The 18,915-nt window shown below is 38.8% G+C and overlaps 1 protein-coding gene across 1 annotated transcript; it reads left to right on the top strand.

Moving 5' to 3' along the window:
• On the top strand, nt 1-18,915 carry LOC101851118 (probable Dol-P-Man:Man(7)GlcNAc(2)-PP-Dol alpha-1,6-mannosyltransferase). The gene is made up of 9 exons (XM_005096528.3): nt 1-1,352; nt 3,469-3,601; nt 4,445-4,618; nt 5,575-5,769; nt 7,940-8,043; nt 9,153-9,379; nt 10,377-10,546; nt 11,527-11,602; nt 13,547-18,915. The coding sequence occupies exons 1-9, from the start codon at nt 1,215-1,217 to the stop codon at nt 13,785-13,787; spliced, it is 1,458 nt and encodes a 485-aa protein (XP_005096585.1). The 5' UTR covers nt 1-1,214; the 3' UTR covers nt 13,788-18,915.

Below are 18,915 nucleotides of genomic sequence, written 5' to 3'. Positions count from 1 at the left end.
GGGCCTATCAAGCATATTATGGAACAAACGGCCGCCGGTCCTTAATGAGGTCGTCATGATCAGAGAACATGTGATCAGAGACCAAGGTCAGAAACGACATTCGCGGCAATTGTTTCTTATGAGATAATACATCAGCAGTGGTGATAAAAAAGATAAACATAATTAATTATTTGTTCTTCGGTTGACACTGTTTACAATATAGCCTATTTTAGACCGTACCAACGTTCGTACGCTATTGTTTACAAACTTGATTTACTAAATCTTGCTGATTGCATGCAACAGCTGTGTTCATTCGTTTGACTTTTAAAAAACATTACCGTTCCTCTTTTTGTAAACCTTAATTGGAGATACTAGGCCTACGTATAAGGCCTACAGCTGAAAAAACAACAACATTTGAGAAGCCAAAAGCACAAGGTACGCTATTGGCTAGGCCTACGTATTTTAAATTCGGTTGCCAATGGCAAAACATCGTGACACCTTGGGTATCATTTTAATACATTCTTGAAACTTTATTTGATTAGTCCATACAATCCTGCTATCGTTGATGCCAATTAAGGAGTAGATGTGCGTTGTTGGATAATACATGTAGTTAACTGTTAGGCCTATAGTTTGTTTCCTTATTAATATAGTGAGCTGTCATAATTAGATCTAGGCCTATTTATTGATAGGCTACGTAATAATGACAACCATCATTGCACCCTGTCTACTATACACGCTCATAAAAGCTCGAAGATCGATTAATATAATTCAGGGATAGTGTACTTTATATTATTATGAACTGTTTTTCCTGAGTATAGCGAAACCATATTTCGCTCTTTTTGTGAATTGTTGATTTTTATTAGGATTTTATTTTATAATAATTGCAAATAGAATCTATAGGGAAGTGCTGACATGTGAACAAACTTCTTTCTTGGGGAGAGAAAAGAGGTTTCGCGGAGAGCATAGGTCTAGAGTTAAGATCCTTTGCGGAGAGGAAGAGACGGGCAGCGAAAATAATTAAATCTAGTTTTAGCCCACCAGAGTAGCGTCCCTTTACAGATCAGTTTATTTTATGATGCCAGCAAGTCAAGCAAGTGCTGAGAAAACAAGGCAGACAGAACCACAGACATTGTAAAGCGGCTAGGCCTATCATCTTCTAAACGGTTTTGTGGGTATAATATTCAATACATTTTGAGTGTGGTGTATGCTCTTTATTTGTTACACCAGTGTTGACCATGGATAAGCTTCTTGAAGCCAGTGTCATCTTCGTGATGCTTGTACATCTATTTGCATGCCCATACACCAAAGTAGAAGAGAGCTTCAACATGCAAGCGACGCACGATATCCTGAATTTTGGACTGGACATTGACAAGGTAAATACTGTTGTCGGAGTCCAAAATGCATTTAGATATCTAGATCTAGGTCTTGGTATTTTTTCCTGAGCAGGATTCAACAGATACGGCAAGATGGCAGCATGCAGAATGCAGGTGATTGAGTCATTGGTTTGAGCATCGTCTGCTTTCTCATAAAATACAAGACAGACATGGTTCATGGTTGTTCTTTATGATGAAACAGGATTATAGTTCTAGATCTAGATCTATATACAGTTGAACAATAGATAAATGGAATTCGGAAAACTCAAATTCATGGACTGCTCAAGCAAATGTGCCATCCCACAACAGTATGAGGACTGAATCCGAACCGCTACACTTTTTGTATTGGCACCACTGTATTCTCGAACACCCGTATGGATATGTCGAGCAGCTCTTCTCGTCTGAGGGTAGCTGCTAAGTGGTGGGGGTATGGTTGAAGACTGCCGCTGTGATGCTACCAGTGTCTGTGGTGTAGTGGTGAGGCGCTCCGCTGTCGCACACAAAGGAGATCCTGGGGGGGGGGGGGGGGGGGGGGGGTGCATAGTCTGAAACCAACTGGTTCCCACTTGGTACAATAAAAAAAATGGTTTTATGCCTAACAATTAAAAGACCAGTAAACAAAAAAAACAAAACAAACAACCCCCCCCAAATAAATAATAAAACGAAGCGTCGGTGGCCTAGTGGTTAGGCTCTCGGACTCGCAACCGTAAGGTCATGGGTTCGAATCCAGTCAGGGGCCCGACGTTGTGTCCTTGGGAAAGGCACTTTACACGAATTTTCCTCACTTCACTCAGGTGGGAATGGGTACCCGGCAAAAGACAGCGAAAGATCTTGTCAGTTTGTTAGTGTTTGAGCGCTTAATCAGCTGCTTGCACTGTATGCTTCCCGGGAAGCTGAGAATGTTTCGAAGTGTTCTATGGTTTGCTGGGGTAATAATATAGTGTAAAGCGCACAGAGCCTGCTGTTGCGCGGGGGTATGCGCTATACAAATGCTATTTATTATTATTATTGTACAGACCCGGTAACAGGGAACGAAGTCACGAAGTATACAGACCCGGTAGGGGAACTCTTTTGTGATTTCGGAAAGTTTCAGCACCCAGACCCGGTAGTGTGTTTTTGTGTGTGTGTGTGTGAGAGAGAGAGAGACAGAGAGAGAGAGAGAGACAGAGAGAGAGAAGTGCTAGCAAAATGTATGACATGCCCCAGTTGGCAGGAGGGAACGAGAAAAATATAGGGTGGGAAATAGGTGGGGAGAGAGAAAGACAGAGGCAAACAAAGCAAAAGAGAAGGCGAGTGATACACAGAGGAGAGAGAGAGAGGCAGAGAAATAAAAAGGGTCACTGCTCGATTGAAATTATGCATTTTTCTTTTCTTCAAATTGTGATTCCTCCAACTCCAAAACGGAGGAAAAACGATTGTTCATCGAAAAGACATCCGCAATCTTCATTAAGATCTAGATCTAGGCTAGCCTCGAAACTAGATCAACGATTTATGTCTGTCTGTCTAGATCTAGACCTAGGCCATAGATCTAGAAGAACCTAGGTCTACCCTGAGCCAAGAGGGCGCTGAAACTTTCAATTACTTTCCGAAATCACAAAAAAGTTCCCCTACCGGGTCTGTATACTTTGTGACTTTGTTCCCGGTTACCGGATCTGTATACACTCCCAAATAAAAACCTCTGAAAAGACCTCCTTTTACCCAGTTCATTTTGTAAGGGAAGATCATTCTACCAGTTTGGGTCTGACCATGAGTCACAGTGGATTCTTTCCCTTGATGGTTCGGCTTCTACGGGGTGCCCACTACAGCTGGATCGGCCGATCGCCCGACTCCATCGCCTGAAACTGAAAACAAACACGTTTGTTTTTGAGGCGATCGAGTCGGGCGATCGGCCCAATCGGCCGATCCCATCCGTAGTGGGCACCCCGTATAAGGTAGGTCCCATTTGCCCACGATCCCGTATTTTCCTTGCTCCCATACACTTGGATCATAAGTGGAGACAGCTGTGTGCATAAAAAAGGTGTGTTTATGCAGGAAGCTAACAAAAAACATTTCACATCGCACATGTCATCCATGACGTTACATGACATGATTGTAGCTCGTTTGTATTTTTCTGCAGTATGATCACTTAGAATTCCCGGGCGTTGTTCCACGGAGCTTCATAGGACCCTTGTGTATTGCTGCGGTTTCTTCCCCTTTTGTTCTGCTGAACAACATTACAGGAGGAAACAAACTTGTTCAACAGTATATTAGTAAGTATGGTACACATTATTGGTTTAGGACAAGTAGAAATATAGTCTGTAATTGGTTAAATGAAGGTAAAGAAGGGTGGTGCTTTTATGTTTGATAGCCCCCCCACCAACCCCCCCCCCCCCCCATAAAAAAACAACAACACAAACAAAAAACTTCCAAAAAATGAAAAGTAAGAATAATAATTAAATCTAAATAACTTAAACAATAAAAATATTTTTAACAAATATGAAAATAAAAACAAAAGATAATTTTTAAAAGTAGCTAAATTGACTTTAAAAAAAGGAAATTATAAGTAAAATAAGTTTTAAAAGAATTAAATAAATTTGTCATCATTTTGTGATACAATAGTCAATAGTTTGGGGAATTTGCAGGGGGGGGGGGGTATTTGAAAGGCATCATATTATTATTGTAATGTACAGACACCTCATGATTGTTTCGTTAACTTTAAGCAATGAATTTTTATGTGCTTGGTATTATTGATTATTGTATTTTGATATCCTGTTTTGCCAAGACTTTTAGAAATTTATGAAATGGGTGAAACAACGAGGATGTAATATGAGAATAACGATAATAGCAGCAGATACTTGTAGATCTTATTTCTACGCTGCTCTATTGGTTTTTTTATTTTCTTTGGTGGGTTCTTTCCCAAGATTAAAAAAAACCAACATGATGTTAGTATTCTTCTTTATCAAGATGTGGTTTTATCCAAAATCAAAATACCATTAAAAAGAGTAAATGATCTTGAAGAATTAAAGAACACAACAATGACAGTCGAAGTGGATAATTGCTGATACCATAATCTGACATTCCGTTATAATCCTTTGTCTTGTTTCTTTTTCAAGCCCGAGCAGTTCTTGGCCAAGCCACTTCTCTGTCATTCTTCCTTTTCTGCAATGCGATTGAATCTGGCTTCGGGAAAAATGTGAAAAGATGGCTGATCCTGATTACCATGACCCAGTTCCACTTTATGTTCTACATGTCAAGGCCGCTGCCTAACATCTTTGCTCTCAGTATGGGTAAGATTGCTGCTTTTATGAGTTTTTTTTGTTTTGAGAATGTCTGTGTTTAGTGCTTGTATGAAGTGTATCCTTTCCTGTTGTGTTTATTTTCTTGTTGTTTCAAATGTATGTGCAACCACTATTTGAAGTGGTATGTTGTTAGAATAAAGAAAAGATTTGTCAGGAGAATGTATCCATATATATATATATATATATATATACACAAAGTTTTTCTCTACAGTGGCAAAAATTGTTTGGCTTCCATTATCAGTAGCTTTTTGTTATTGTGATTAATTCATTTTTAGTAATTGTACCAACTTATCTGTTCAGTGAATTTGCTTTTTTATTTTGGCTGTTTGCTGACATTTCACGATGTAATGAAGTGTTAAAAGGGCACTGCTGCCATCACAGCTTTTCCACTGAGATAGAGACTGTATTAAAACCATATTTGTAGGATTATTTTTCTTTAAAACTATTTTGTAACCATACGCAACTCCAACACTGTTACGCTGAAAGCTATTTTAGATTTCAGTTAGCTAAAAATTTTTAAAATCCAGTTTGTGATTCCCCCCCCCCCCATCCCTTTTTAAAAAAATAATAAATTTTTCTTTCTTCCCACAACCCAGTGAGCTTTTCATACGTTTGGCTGTGACCTCTTAATTTTGTGATTTGTTTTGTAATAGCAGTTTGTATATAAATTGGTAGGTGGTTGGCGGGTGCTCTGGTGTGGTTTGCTCCTTCTTTCCTATCAAACATCTGTCGTCCTTATCTCCCCTCCTTCTTTTTTATGTTTGTTGCTCTCTTGTAACACCTCTAATCTTCTGGTGCTCATATGACCTTATGCAGTTGCGAGCGCCGTAAAACCTCTACTAAACCATCGTATATAAATTGTTGGACTCCACAGTATTATGTCTATTGATTTAACTGAAAATGAAACTGAATTTGTTCTTATTGCCACTGATGTCCTTTTTCAGTTCTGTTGGCTCTGACCAGCTGGTTGCACCAGAAACACAAGCTGTTCATCTGGCTGTCCGGGGCAGCGGTTGTCCTCTTCCGCTTTGAGCTTGTCATGTTTTTGGGGCCCATTCTGCTGCAAGAACTGGCTGTTGGGAGACTGAAGTTTCCCAGGTTTCTTAAAACGACTATGTTGGCCGGATGCTTTTGGCTAGGTAAGTTTTTTTTTTTTTCTGTTTATTATTGTTTAGTAGTTGTTTCAGTTGTGAACAGTCGAGGTGTTAAGTGAAATTCTGGTCTCATTAGTTGTGAAGGGTTTTCAATTCTTGTCGAATTTCCATATTTTGTAACTGATTCCAACTTCAGATTTTATGAGCTCCAGTTGCCGAGTATGTATAGTATCACCATGAATCATATGGGAGATACATTGGTATTGAATAGGAAAATATTGTGGAATGTTAGTTTACCACAGAATTTTATAGTGCTTTAGCTGATTGTATAAAGTTTTTTCATGTCAGAAGATTGAAATTTTAATAGTTGAAATTATCTAAGACAGTCACCCGTTGTCGAGGAGAAAAGTGGTCATTAGCAGGGCTTGAATTAGGTGTTCAGGAGGGCAGGCAAAAATTGCCTTGGTGGGGCCTAAAAATCAGGGGGAACCGAGGCAATTTGCCAGGGCACCAAGGCAATAATTATAGGTGATCATTTTGTTGATTAAAGTTGGTAATACTGGATCGTGCATCACAACGTTTATAACACCAATACAATTTATTCTTGCTCTCAACAAAAGTATGGAGTTATTGGAAAATTTGTAAAATCATGAATGAGAACTAAGTAAATCACTAGATGATCAGAATATTGAAAATATGTTGGCACACACAATATAGAAAAAGACTGGCTTACTGTTTGTCCCTTATGGGAAAACACAAGTTTGTTTAAAAAGTATCACCAGAGAAGATGATTTCAGGGAATAGTGCTGTATTATCAGGACGTCTATTTGTGAGACACATCTCTTGCCACTTGGCAATGCAGGGTTCAGGGTTGAATTCTTTGATCTCAGGACCTTTGGGACATATAGGCATGATCTTTTCAAGCATATTTCTGGAAAGCAAATGCTGTCAGTCACCAAGGATGCGCCTCTTCAAAGAAAACAGGGATTATATATATGAGCCAAATGAAGCAGATTGGGAAATTTCCTTGCTATTTTCAAGACTGAACTTGTCTTGTTCTCACTCAGAGGTAATAAGCCCTGACTTTTGGAGAGAATCATGAGCCACTCTTTCTTTATTTTCAGTGTTGAGCATCCTTGGTGTTGAAGCACAGTCTCATAATGAGCTATCAAGTCATCCATCTGTGTCTCACCATATTCTTTCAACTCATCCATTTTGTCAGTTTCAGGCACATTTGTCCTGTCAAATATCCCTGCACTCCCAAAACTTTATCTTCTGATGTGCCAGAAAATCTTTCTTCCAAGCACAGCACAAGCTTATCCAACACATCTTTCATGTTTGTAATCATCACACTTGCACTTTCTTTCACATCTGCAGTCTTCTTTCCATCCAGATCTTTTTTCGGACACTGCTGAGGTTTGGTTAATGTGAGTGTTTGCACTTGCCATGACAAAATGGACACAATGGTCAAGCTGAGCAGTGTCTGACTGAAGCTTTGATGAGATTTCAGACAAATCTAACGGGATGTGTTCATACCCCCCCCCCCCCCTCTCTCTCTCTCTCTCTCTTCCACGAGTGTCTCTTAACTCCATTCCGGAGTCCCATACTTCGCGACGTTCAGACTTTGAATGAACTTTGGTGACCCCAACAACCGGTGCTCACACGATGTCGTATCTTGTGGCTAAGGTTCACTGAACCTGCCACGGTGGCGAACCCGACAAGACGCTTGTATAACTTTCTTTTCTTTTTTTTCTTCCAAAAATGACAGCACAGGACAAATATTGATTTATTTTCAAGGTGGTACATTTAAAAAAAACAAAAAAACAAGGGCACTGCAAAAATTGCCGCGGTTAACCCTTTGATTTTAAGGGCATTGCGGCGAATTGCAAAGGCACCAAGGCAAATTGCCGCGGTGCTGCGGTCTATTTCAAGCCCTACATTAGAGACAGTTGGACATCTTACTCCGTGTCATTGAAACGTAAAATAATGCGGGGTGGGAAACGTAAAATAATGCGGGGTGGGAAATGGGAAGTGGCTGTTTGTACGGGTAATTGTTTTATGCTGGTGACCTTTACAGCAGGTTCAACTGTGTTTCACAAAAAAACATCAGGTTGGCTTAAATAGTATGTTAAATTCAGTTCTTGTCTCTGCTGTGTTTTATTTCATATTGAAATATATTGTTATTTGATTTTTTTCTTTCTTCATCCCGTGGCAGGCTTGACCGTTCTGGTGGACTCGTTTTTCTGGCAGCGCTGGCTGTGGCCGGAGGGGGAAGTCATGTGGTTTAATGTTGTGCTGAACAAGAGCTCTGACTGGGGTGTATCCTTTTCTGTTGGTTCTCTTTAGTTTAGGGTCTTCTGTGGTGCTTTTTTCTTTGAATATATTATGTAAATGTTGTCTTTTTGCATTCCTAAGCCTGTCTCAGTGAGACTTGCATAGTGTTTGTTAATTAAAGAATATGCACAACTGACAAGAAATTATGTTATGTATGTTGTCTTTCTTACCACAATGTGTAAAAACTGAGATACGGGTACCATAAAGTGTTTTTCTCAATTATTGAATTCTTTATGACTGGTTATTAATTCCTAAGCATAGTATAGTCTAGCTTAGTGAGATTTGTTTATGTGTTTTGCAGTAGAAAGCGTGTATAAAATATCAATGGCTGAATGCCAGTCTCGACAAATGCCATTTTGCACTCTAGTGTTTGTTGGAGTCTTTCTCCCAGCCATCAGTGTGCTAATGTTGTCTTTCTGCATTCCTAAGCTTATCCTAGGGAGATTTGGGTATTGTTTTGCTAAAGAAAGTTTGTACAAAATTATATGCAAATTGTAGTATCACTCTTTAGCCAGATTGAAGGCGCAAAGCAGCTATCGTGGCACAAGCCGATGGTGCCTGACTCTTCACCTAAAAAACAAACGTGTTTGTTTTCAGGCGATGAGTCGGGCGATGGACCCGACCGTACCTGACCCGACCCGATCACCCGGTATTACAGCCCAACTCATGTATATTTCCCTCACAGGTTTAACTGTCTGCTTTTTCCGCTATATTGAAATGCCAGAGGCCGGCCTATACTCAGGCTGTTTTGCTTATCTCTCAGTGGAGTTTGAACTGGCTAAGTTACCTTGTCGGAATGTTTTAGATTTTTATAGCATGGCTGCTGGTGTCCGGCATTACTAGAGAACTCCACTTTGGAAATTGGTAACATGGTTGTCAGTATTAAGCATTACCAAAGAACTCCGTCTTGGAAATTGGTAACTTGGCTGTCAGTATTTAGCCTTAATAAAAAAACTAAAGAACTCTGTCTTAGAAATTGGTAGCATGGCTGTCAGTGTTTAACATTACTAAAGAAACTCTATCTTGCAAATTGGTAACATGGCTGTCAGTGTTCAGAATTACTTAAAAATTCCAAACCCCTTAACCATTCAAAGACATCGCCGTTCCTGTGGTACTTCTACTCGGTACTGCCGCGAGCCCTGTCGGCCACAGTGATCCTCATCCCCGTCGGAGTCTACCTCACCCGCCAAGTGACGGTCTTGCTGTGGCCAGCCCTTGGCTATATCCTGCTCTTCTCGTTCTTGCCTCACAAGGAGCTGCGCTTCATCCTCTACACCTTCCCTGTGCTCAACACTGTTGCAGCCTGTGCTCTGGCTACGCTGTGAGTGCTTCCCGTACTGACTAGTGAATCTCCAGAGAACATTTCATCACTGTGTTAGCAAAATGGCATGACTCAGAGTTGTGCCAAAATGCAGCTAGCCTTTCATTTTGTTTGGTGGTACTGCATTTTTCTTTTGGTAAACTTAAAACAAAAATGCGCTGGCTGTCACAAAAGAAAAGTGCGTAACAAGTTTTTACCTTATTAGATAAGGTGATAAATGGTCTAGTTGAACAGCTTTTTCCCCATTTGTCTCAAAAGTATAAAAAATGAGATGTGCCATTTTGCTAGCGCAATGATGAGTTGTAGATTTTTATTGTTAATTACTCGCTGTTTGTCAGGACGAAGCTTGAGTTACTGAATGTGGTTCAGATTGAGGTGTTTTCCTTGTTTTTATGTCATACAGCGTTACTCAAATCATACAGGAGAGGACTTGACATGATCACGAAAACTTTATAGTTGTGTCATAGATCTGTTTTTCCGGGAATTTAACTCGTTTTCTTGCTACCCCTTTTATAATTATTTTTTTCATTTGGGCAGGCAAGTTTATTGAGATATGTTAATAGCAGTTTGTGTGCAATCTAATCAAAAGCATTTAGGGAATTTCTTATCTCATAAAGTTGAATAAATCACATTACCTCATTTTTCATGGGACAACTCTGATAGTTGTGATGTGAAGAGACGTGGGGGGGGGGGGGGGGGGGGAGTGAGTGAGAGAACAAGTGTGTGCGCGTGGGTGTTTCTTTTGACTGTTTGAACAGTAGCGAGTGAATTGTGGGTAGTACATGGGTTCCCTGGTGTGGTTTGATTTTTCTTTGCCAACGAACGTCTATCGACCTTATCTCTCCCTCTTTTTGTTGTTTGTTTCTCTCTTGTAACACCTCTAATCTTTTACCACCTAATTGTGTTGCCAGTGCCATAAAACGCTTAGTAACCAAGCAAAAATTGAGTGAAATCTGATTTATCCTTTCAAACTTAAAACGAGTATGGTGTGTTTCAGATGGCGGAACAAAGAGAAGTCTCTGTCTCGACGATTCCTCGCCTTAGGCTCCTCCAGCCTGCTGCTAGGCAACGTGCTGCTGACCACAGGCTTCCTCTACATAGCTCACTACAACTACCCGGGGGGCGCAGCGCTCAGACTGCTGCATCAGCTGGAGGAGAACAACTCAGGTAATGCTGGCCTCGGATTTATTGAAATGAACTGCCAAATGTTGTTTTTCCTGTGACTGTGAAATGAACTGCTGAATATTGCTTTAGCTCTAATTTTGAATAAATGGGCGGCAAGATTTTGCTGTACTCTAATTTAGAGTAAACAACTTTTATTTCACTCAATTTTGAATTATTACATTTTTTTCTTTTTTGAAATTTTAGATGAACTACACAATTTTGTCTTATTCTTGGTTTTGAAATTACCATAACATTTTTCTGTTATGTAATTTTAAGTGAACTACAAAGGTTTACCTCATTCTTAATTTTGAATTTGCTACATTTTCTTTTCCTCTAATTTTGAATGAACAACACTAGTTTATGTAGGAAAATAACTCAGAGATAATGTTTTACTCTGATTGCGAATGAATTACAACATTTAATTTACTCAAAGTTAGAATGAGTTAGAAAATTTTTTTTAAAGGCTATGTTGAAAAGAATAATATTTAAGAAGTATGTTATTTTGCAAGTTACTTGTATGAAAGTGGATGTTTTTGTAAAACTTCACATCTTCAGGACATATGATATGAGTAGAATACTCTCTAATCATGGCTTGTGTAACGGTTATTGACTCGCGCCTCCCTCCTGCAGCATACACTCCTATATGCAACAGGGAACAAATAGTGAAGGCCTTTTCCCCTCCTCAATATAGCATAGGAAGAGTGCATTTGCAGCTGTTTTAGTCAGAAAATATTTGCTTTTCTCGTCAAATGTCTGTTTTAGTAGTAATCAGTTTTAATCAGCAGTAGACACTTACCACAGCGACAAGTGGAATATATATATAGATTGGAGGGCACTGCATCTTGGTCATACTTCTTTACTTTCCTGTTTTCGTTTGTCTCTCTGTCTGCCTTGCTGTTTTTCCCCAGCACTAAGTGACCGTTATTGTATCGCCGTGTGCTCCTTTTTACTCCGACTCAAGTTGATACCACTGTATGTTTCAGACGTTCATGTTCACATCGATGTCTTCACTGCGCAGACAGGAGTGACCAGGTTTGGTCAGCTCAGAGATGACTGGATGTAAGTTACGATTGTTTCGTTTCTTCTCTCCAGCATGGCGTCTCTCTGGACTTTTTTTAAAAAGTAGAAAAAAAATTGTATAGAGATATATACATTTGGGAATTGGGTCAAGTCAGGTTGGTTTGCTAGCCAGATTGAGGGCGCAAAGCAGCTATCGTGGCACAAGCCGATGGTGCCTGACTCTTCACCTCAAAAACAAACGTGTTTGTTTTCAGGCGATGAGTCGGGCGATGGACCCGACCGGACCTGACCCGACCCGATCACCCGGTATTACAGCCCAACTCATGTATATTTCCCTCACAAGTTTTGGTTCCCCCAGGCCCAGTGGCGTTTATTTCCCCTCACACTCTGTTGCCCACTTTTACTGTAATCCAGCTCTAGCCAATTAATTGTCCCTGAAAAACATTCTACAGGTTATCTTCTAAATCTTCAGAGAAAAGCTGTATAGAATTTTTTTATGTTTGCAAAAAATTTCAGGCACAATCAGAATTGGCAGGGCCTGAGAAAGTAAGGCTCCAGTAATACCTGGGTCAGAGAAAAGTGAGGGCTAAATATGGCCTGATGCTAGTAAGACTTCAGCATTGGCAGTCCATTTTGTATTACATTAATCTGCCTATGGCTCATGCTTCTTTTACCTCGTTATGAATCAATCGTACTATATATTTTTATATACATATACATGTATTTGTTCGTCTTGACTCAAACATCAACAGTTTGAGCTGAAATTTGCCAGGAATTTTTGGCTTTGTAAGTAGAAATTTCTGGTTTTGAGACAACACTGTACTTATTAAATTATTTTGTGAATAAATTTTTATAAATTCTGAAAAGTAGACTTTTATTACCTGACTAATATATGACTAAGTGAAATGTGATGCTAGTAACAAATCAACGCTGTATTCACTTTTTGCTATAATGTTAGTTCCATGGCAAAATCATCATGAAAATTGCCAACAACAAAGTCCCAGTGTCGAGCTGGAGGCCTGAGAAATTTTTTTTCACTGTTCTTGTCTTGTTTTCACTGCTGTCCTTGTGTAAAAAAAATGGTGAAATGGTATGGGTTTAACGCCTCTATCAACACTATTAGGTTATTTAAGAGGCGGGACCTCCTAGTTTAACGTCCAGTCCGTCTCCGATAGGACCGAGCCAAGTGGGAATTTCGTGTAAAGTGCCTTTCCCAATGACAAAACGTCGGACCGAGCTGAGGCTTGAACCCCCGAACTCGCAACCTCATGATTACGAGTCCGGTAGCATAACCACTAGGCGCCACTGTCTTTGTGTGTTTATGTGTATACGATTAATGTATAGCTGTGACAGTTGTTCCTTATGTGGTAGAACTGGTTTTCTTGTGCATATGAAACGTTTTATCTTGTGTGTGTGTGAGGTTTTACTGTCAGCAATCATGTCATCGATGTAAAGCGCTCAGAGCTTTTATACTTGTATTGGATAGAGCTGTAGAGCTGGTAGTTTGTGGATGCTCTGATAGGTTTGGTCCTTCTTCCTTATTAAACATCTATAATCCTTATCTATCCTTCCTTTTTACGTTTTTTACTCTCTTGTAACGCCTGCAGTCTTCAGCACTTATATGACCTGATTATGTTGCAAGTGCCGTAAAATGATTACTAAAAAAAACCCCACAGCTATCATCCTTATCTCTCCTTTTTTTGTCTTTGTTACTTTCCTATAACACCTCTAATGTTCGGTACTTATATGACTTTATTGTGTTGCCAGTGCTGTAAAACTTGTACTAAAAACTGAAAAGCGCAATATTAATGAAATCCATAATTATTATTATTATTATTATTAGTATTACTACTACTACTATTGTTATTATTGTTATTGTTATTATTATTATTATTATTATTATTATTATATTAATTATTATTATTATTATTGATGCTATTATTATTACTGTTATTGTTATTATTATTGTTACTCTGTCCTCAGATACAACAAAACAGAAGACCTGGCCCCGGGCGGAGTGGACATGCAATCATTTACTCACCTCCTCATCGGCGCACCTAGTGAAGACAGCCATGAGGTCACAACGTTTTCCCAGACTCATTCTGTGCAAGCCAAAGTGGAGGCGTTTGAAAGGATAAAGTTTGACAAAAATTTGCTCCCTCCGCTGCAGTTGTCATTTACAAACAAATGTTTTTTGTTGAAAAAGAACACGGTTGGAGCGTAGCGGATCCACGTGCTTGAGACGTTTTAGAACGTGCTCCCATTCCTAAGACGCATCTCAGCTGTGTTAGCATTTCTAAGTGTTCTAGTTACTTGTATCTCAATCAATCTTCGAAGAAGTCAACTGATATTCACATTGGCCATGGTGGTTATAAAGGGGTCTCCGGCTAATAGCACGCACCTTGGGTGATAAGAAAAGCATACGCTTACATTGTGAACATGCTTTTAACTCTTTCACTACCAGGAGGTTCTTCTCACATGGACTGGCCCTTATCTGGGACCTACTTCCAGATTCTTCCTATCCTTAGACAAATTAAAGCTTTTGAGTTCAATTTTCAATTTTAGCCACATGTATCATCGTATATGAAAATGAATGGGAGATAATGACCTATCTCAACATGTTGCTAAAAATGATAGTTCTTCAGCCTGAGATTTCAGTTTTGATTATTACAAGAGTAGAACTGGTTTTGAAGCAGAAAGTGGAGAGCTGTGACACACGGCTTGTGGTCAAGTGTTGGGAGTAACATGAGCTGTGACACACGGCTTGTGGTCCAGTGTTGGGAGTAACATGAGTTGTGACACGCGGCTTGTGGTCCAGTGTTGGGAGTAACATGAGCTGTGAATCACGGCTCGCGGTGGTGAAAGAGTGAAGTAAATTTCTAAGTCTAAGGGGAGTAATCTAGAGGTAGTATTCTGTTGAATTTCATTGGTTGATGTGTATGACCGTAGCATCTGATCTCCTGCAGCGAGTTGCACCTTTGAGCTGATCTCACCCAAAAGTGTGAAGTTTTCCTATAATATAATAATGATAAGAATTAAATTCATATAACGCATATCCACGCTCTACAGCATGCTCTATGCTCTTTACAACTATTATTACCCCAGCAGACCCTAGAACACTCAGAAACATTCTCGGCTGCATGGAAAGCATCTATCACAGACAATGACTATCATAATCACAGAACAGCCCTTTCACACTGTTCGGCTGCCACGCAAGGGCAGTCACTGGCTTTCCTCTTTACGCAATTCTTACTTCTTTCGCCATGTCCCTATATGTCTTTTTTCCTTTCTGGCAAAGCGTCAATTTCAAGTAATAAAGAAGGGCATGCAATGTTTGCTTTGCTTCCATCAGTTCCAAGCAAAATGAATCACTGTGGCTGATCTGTTTCTGACACCAAACGCAGGAGCAGCTGCGCTATTAGATGGAGTTGTCGATTTGGAAACTGCACTTACGAGTGATGATTATATAAGAAATATTTGGTCCCACATAGCCAGCATTTTTTAAGGGGGATTGTGCTTTTATCTGGCATGCTATTAGCCGCAGACCTTTGTTATGCCTTACAGCATGTACTGTTTTTTTATTTATATTATATCTCAAGCCATTGAACTTTGATGAATTCAAATTTGTTTTGGATGTTAAATCATTGATTTAAAAAAGTTACATATCCTGGTTTATCCCCCTCACAGGTAAATGTGTTCCTACTAATTTCTATTGCAACTTTGTTTTTTGGTCCGTGGCCTGCTGTTTTGCTCTCTGATGTGGTGGTCGTCGTGTTCCTCTTGTCATAAGATTTAATGTGCGACAAATAATGTTTTGGTTAATTTTACATTGTATTTTGTGTGCTCGGTCGGTGTGGACTTACATTTTTATGTGCCCCAGGTGTTTCTGGTAAGAGCTGACCGCCGACATTGTTATGTATATCTTAAGTGGTGAGATGATACTAGTTCACTGCTTCCTTTGTTATGAAATCCTTTCGTTCGCTTGACTGTTAAATTTGTGTTCTGTACTAGAGCTGTGCCCATTTGACTTTACTATTCAACATTGGTGATTTTTGCACTATTCAAAACTATTTGAAGTGTGATAGACCCATTTGAATACTGTGTGATTTTTCATGGATAATGGATTTTCGTCTCATTTTCCTCGAACTGTAGTAAAATAAGAGAATGCTATATCTAAAATCATTGGGGTAAATACAGCATTACTTTGCACCTGATGATTTTGAGACAGTATTAAGTGGAGCCAGTAAGAGTTATAAAGCATGTTTCTAAGAGATATTCACAGCTACATGTATTCTTTATTCACTGGTCACACCAGGAATGGCTCAAGAGCACTTTACTCTCGGAGCTTAGCAACTGTATAAAAAAAAATCTAACAGTAAGCTGTCGCAATGAACTCCCCTTCCCATATTTGAAATTCGAAGTGTTATGAATGGTGATGTGATGTCATCATATTGCGCTGTGTAAAAACCAGCACACACACTCTCAGTAAATAGTGCTGTTAATGCATGTTGAATAGCAGAAGTTAGCGATGGACTAATCATACATATAAGAAAAAAGAATTTGACACTCAGTATTCGAATAGAATGAATGTGACCTCAGGCTTCAAAGCTCAGTGAAGTTTAATTTCCTCACAATCGCACAGCGCTACTGTGTATATAGTTTGTTGTGGTAGTTTGTCAGCAGTAGGTCTAAACTACAAAAAATGTGAGCCGGTCTTGAGAAATCAGGAATATGTCGCTAAACCTCAAACCGAGATATCAGCAAATATAGTTGATGTGGCCAATTCTGGTCGATTTTGAGTCACACATACCAGAGGATCCCCAACCATTTTTAGAAAATAATTAAAGAGCAGTTTCTTGTAAAAACCACTTTAAAGTATAGTTTCCATTTACATTCAGCTATTAAAAATCAATAATCTTACTTTTCCATATATTTTGTTACTTCAAAATGCAATATCTCAAGTTCAGGAAAAGATCATAAAAAAATTTAAAGTGCATAATCATCTGGAAGATCCCAGCTTTCAGAAAAGCAAAAATATTCAAAATGGGCCTGGGGTGACATATTATTCGTGATTTCCCCAGACCGACTCACGAATGTGTGCATGAAAGAAATTAAGTTCAATAGCCTCACAGTCTTCATGTGTGTGGCACAGCATCAGTGTTCCCGCTTGTTATTTTGGAGTTAAGTTTATAGTTGAGATTTCTTCTTTTGCAGTTGCGAGCGCTGTTACAAACTCAACTAAAACTCAACTAAGATTTTTTGCTATAGAAGGCTTCATAGAAGATTCATTGCTTAACACTTTTCCGTGACATCTCGCCGATCGGCGATGTTTACCACCCAGCTTCTTTGGATTTTCCCCAAAATGCTTTTGCCTTTGATGGCAAGGGTTTTTACTATATGAGCCTTGTGATGGCAAAATGGTAAAGATGCTAAAGATGTTCACAAATCTAGATGTGCATAAGCCTGAGAGCATCTCTACTATAAGAACATTAAATAAATTTTCTATTAGTGTTTTGATCGGGTTTGGATGCATAATATAGGTGTCCATAATTCTTTGAAAAGGAAAAAATTTTTTTGGAAATGATGACTTTTGTTAAACAGTTCATTGTAAGGTTGTTTAAGTTACTGGTACTCATCTGGTTGTGAAAGCAAGTGAGACTGGATTATTTCTTCCCTGCGCTTGGACAGACTGTTAGCCCTCTTGGTTAGTTAGAGTTAGACACTTGACTAAATTAAGTAAGTGCAGATGAGCCTGGTTTGAATCTTTTATGGGACAAAGTGAGCCTAGCTTACGTTTTCAACTATTTCAAAGGCTTTTTTTCTTTATTTTATCAAGATGGATATAAAATTAGAAGTCTTACCTCAGGTCCTTTTTGAAAATGAAAGGCATTTTTATGTTAAGTTCTTATACCCCTTAGGAATCACGGATGAGAATACACTGCTTCCCCAGGACCGTAAACGAGTATGCTTGCGAGCAAAGTGACCTACATCGAAACAAAGGCATGTCGATGTTATGTTTTTGTAAACCGATTGATTAGTTCTGGTCAGATATTTTGCTTCCGATTTCTGGCAATTAAATGTGGATAGCGATAAAATGAGTTTAGAAATGGTGTTTCTCCGAACCTGAGGTGCTCAACAAAATTTGTATAGACACAGACAGTGTTGACTCAGACAGTGACCATGATAATTTGGATTGAGACTCTTCAAGTCAAGAAAAAAAGGATGAAAGACAGATCTAGAACAAATTATTATTGATTGAGGAGCAATTTATGCTATAAGTAGATCTAGCTCTAGTCTTTTATTCCCAATAGGAACTAATTCTGGACAAAAGCTTACTATTACATAAACGATTACACCTAAATGACTCGAACCAAAATATTTTTTTTCAATGAAAATGTGTTTTACAGTACGGAAACATAGTCTTTTATTTTTTAACAATTTGGTGAAGCTTCCTATCTATAACTTTACTAGGGGCTGAGCTATTCATATTAGAGTTACACATATCTCACATCGTGAGAAAGCGGGAGACAGCTCCGGTCCTGGGGTACTGAAAGTCAAATGTGAGGCCAATTCCGTAGGTGTTAATATCAGTAAATGAAGGTGTGAGATAGTGCAGCGTCTCCTCATAAATAGTTAAGCTCATGTGGCCATCTTTATGTTGCTTATGTCTGAAATTGAGTGTTTTCTTGGAGTACAAACAGAAAACAGACTCATATTTAACTTTGAGGTTAACTTTTTAAAAACATATTGATCAGAAAAAACCCCACTTATTTATTATATTATTTTTTAAAATTTATACCTTGTAAAAAAGGGATACACAAGTTTAATATTATATGTATATTCTTTAGTTTTTCAAACATGAATGAGAGCAAAAGAGAATCAGCGTTTAGGGTTAAAACACAAAATGAATGATGCACCTTTTAATTGGTGCAATTGGCAGAAAGTTAATTGTTGACAACTTTAAATGTTTGCCTTTTAACCATCATTTTGGGAAATCAAATACTTGAAAAAGAAAACGGTTACAGTGTGCATGGTGTTAAATACCCCCAAGCACAACGCTATAGAAAATTACTCCAGAACACCTTCATTAGACAAAATACTGACAAGTTGAAATGTTTTTGACTTTTTAAAGATTCAGTATTTTTTAATCTTTCAAAGGGAGGGATAGTTGTAAGGATGATAAATCTTACGCAGTTAAGTTGGATTCTGGAGAATGAAATTATAACAGTACAGTTGCTTCAGCTTTTAGTTTTTTGTTGTTACATAAAATTGCAGACGATCATGTTTGTATGATGAAATGTTGATTGAAAAGTATTGTACGGTTACCGACAGCATTGAAAGATTTTTCAGCT

The sequence above is a fragment of the Aplysia californica genome, unplaced genomic scaffold (genome assembly GCF_000002075.1).
Source record: "Aplysia californica isolate F4 #8 unplaced genomic scaffold, AplCal3.0 scaffold00131, whole genome shotgun sequence".
NCBI classification, from domain to species: Eukaryota; Metazoa; Mollusca; class Gastropoda; order Aplysiida; family Aplysiidae; genus Aplysia; species Aplysia californica.
The sequence above is the reverse complement of the archived record's forward strand: the minus strand, read 5'-3'. Positions and strand labels throughout refer to the sequence as shown.

Bases quoted from the DNA above. Each gene is read 5' to 3' on its own strand.
- LOC101851118 (XM_005096528.3), top strand. From the start codon at position 1,215: ATGGATAAGCTTCTTGAAGCCAGTGTCATCTTCGTGATGCTTGTACAT. The intron at 3,602-4,444 runs GTAAGTATGGTA...TTCTTTTTCAAG, and splicing joins ACTTGTTCAACAGTATATTA to CCCGAGCAGTTCTTGGCCAA. The intron at 8,044-9,152 runs GTATCCTTTTCT...AACCATTCAAAG, and splicing joins ACAAGAGCTCTGACTGGGGT to ACATCGCCGTTCCTGTGGTA.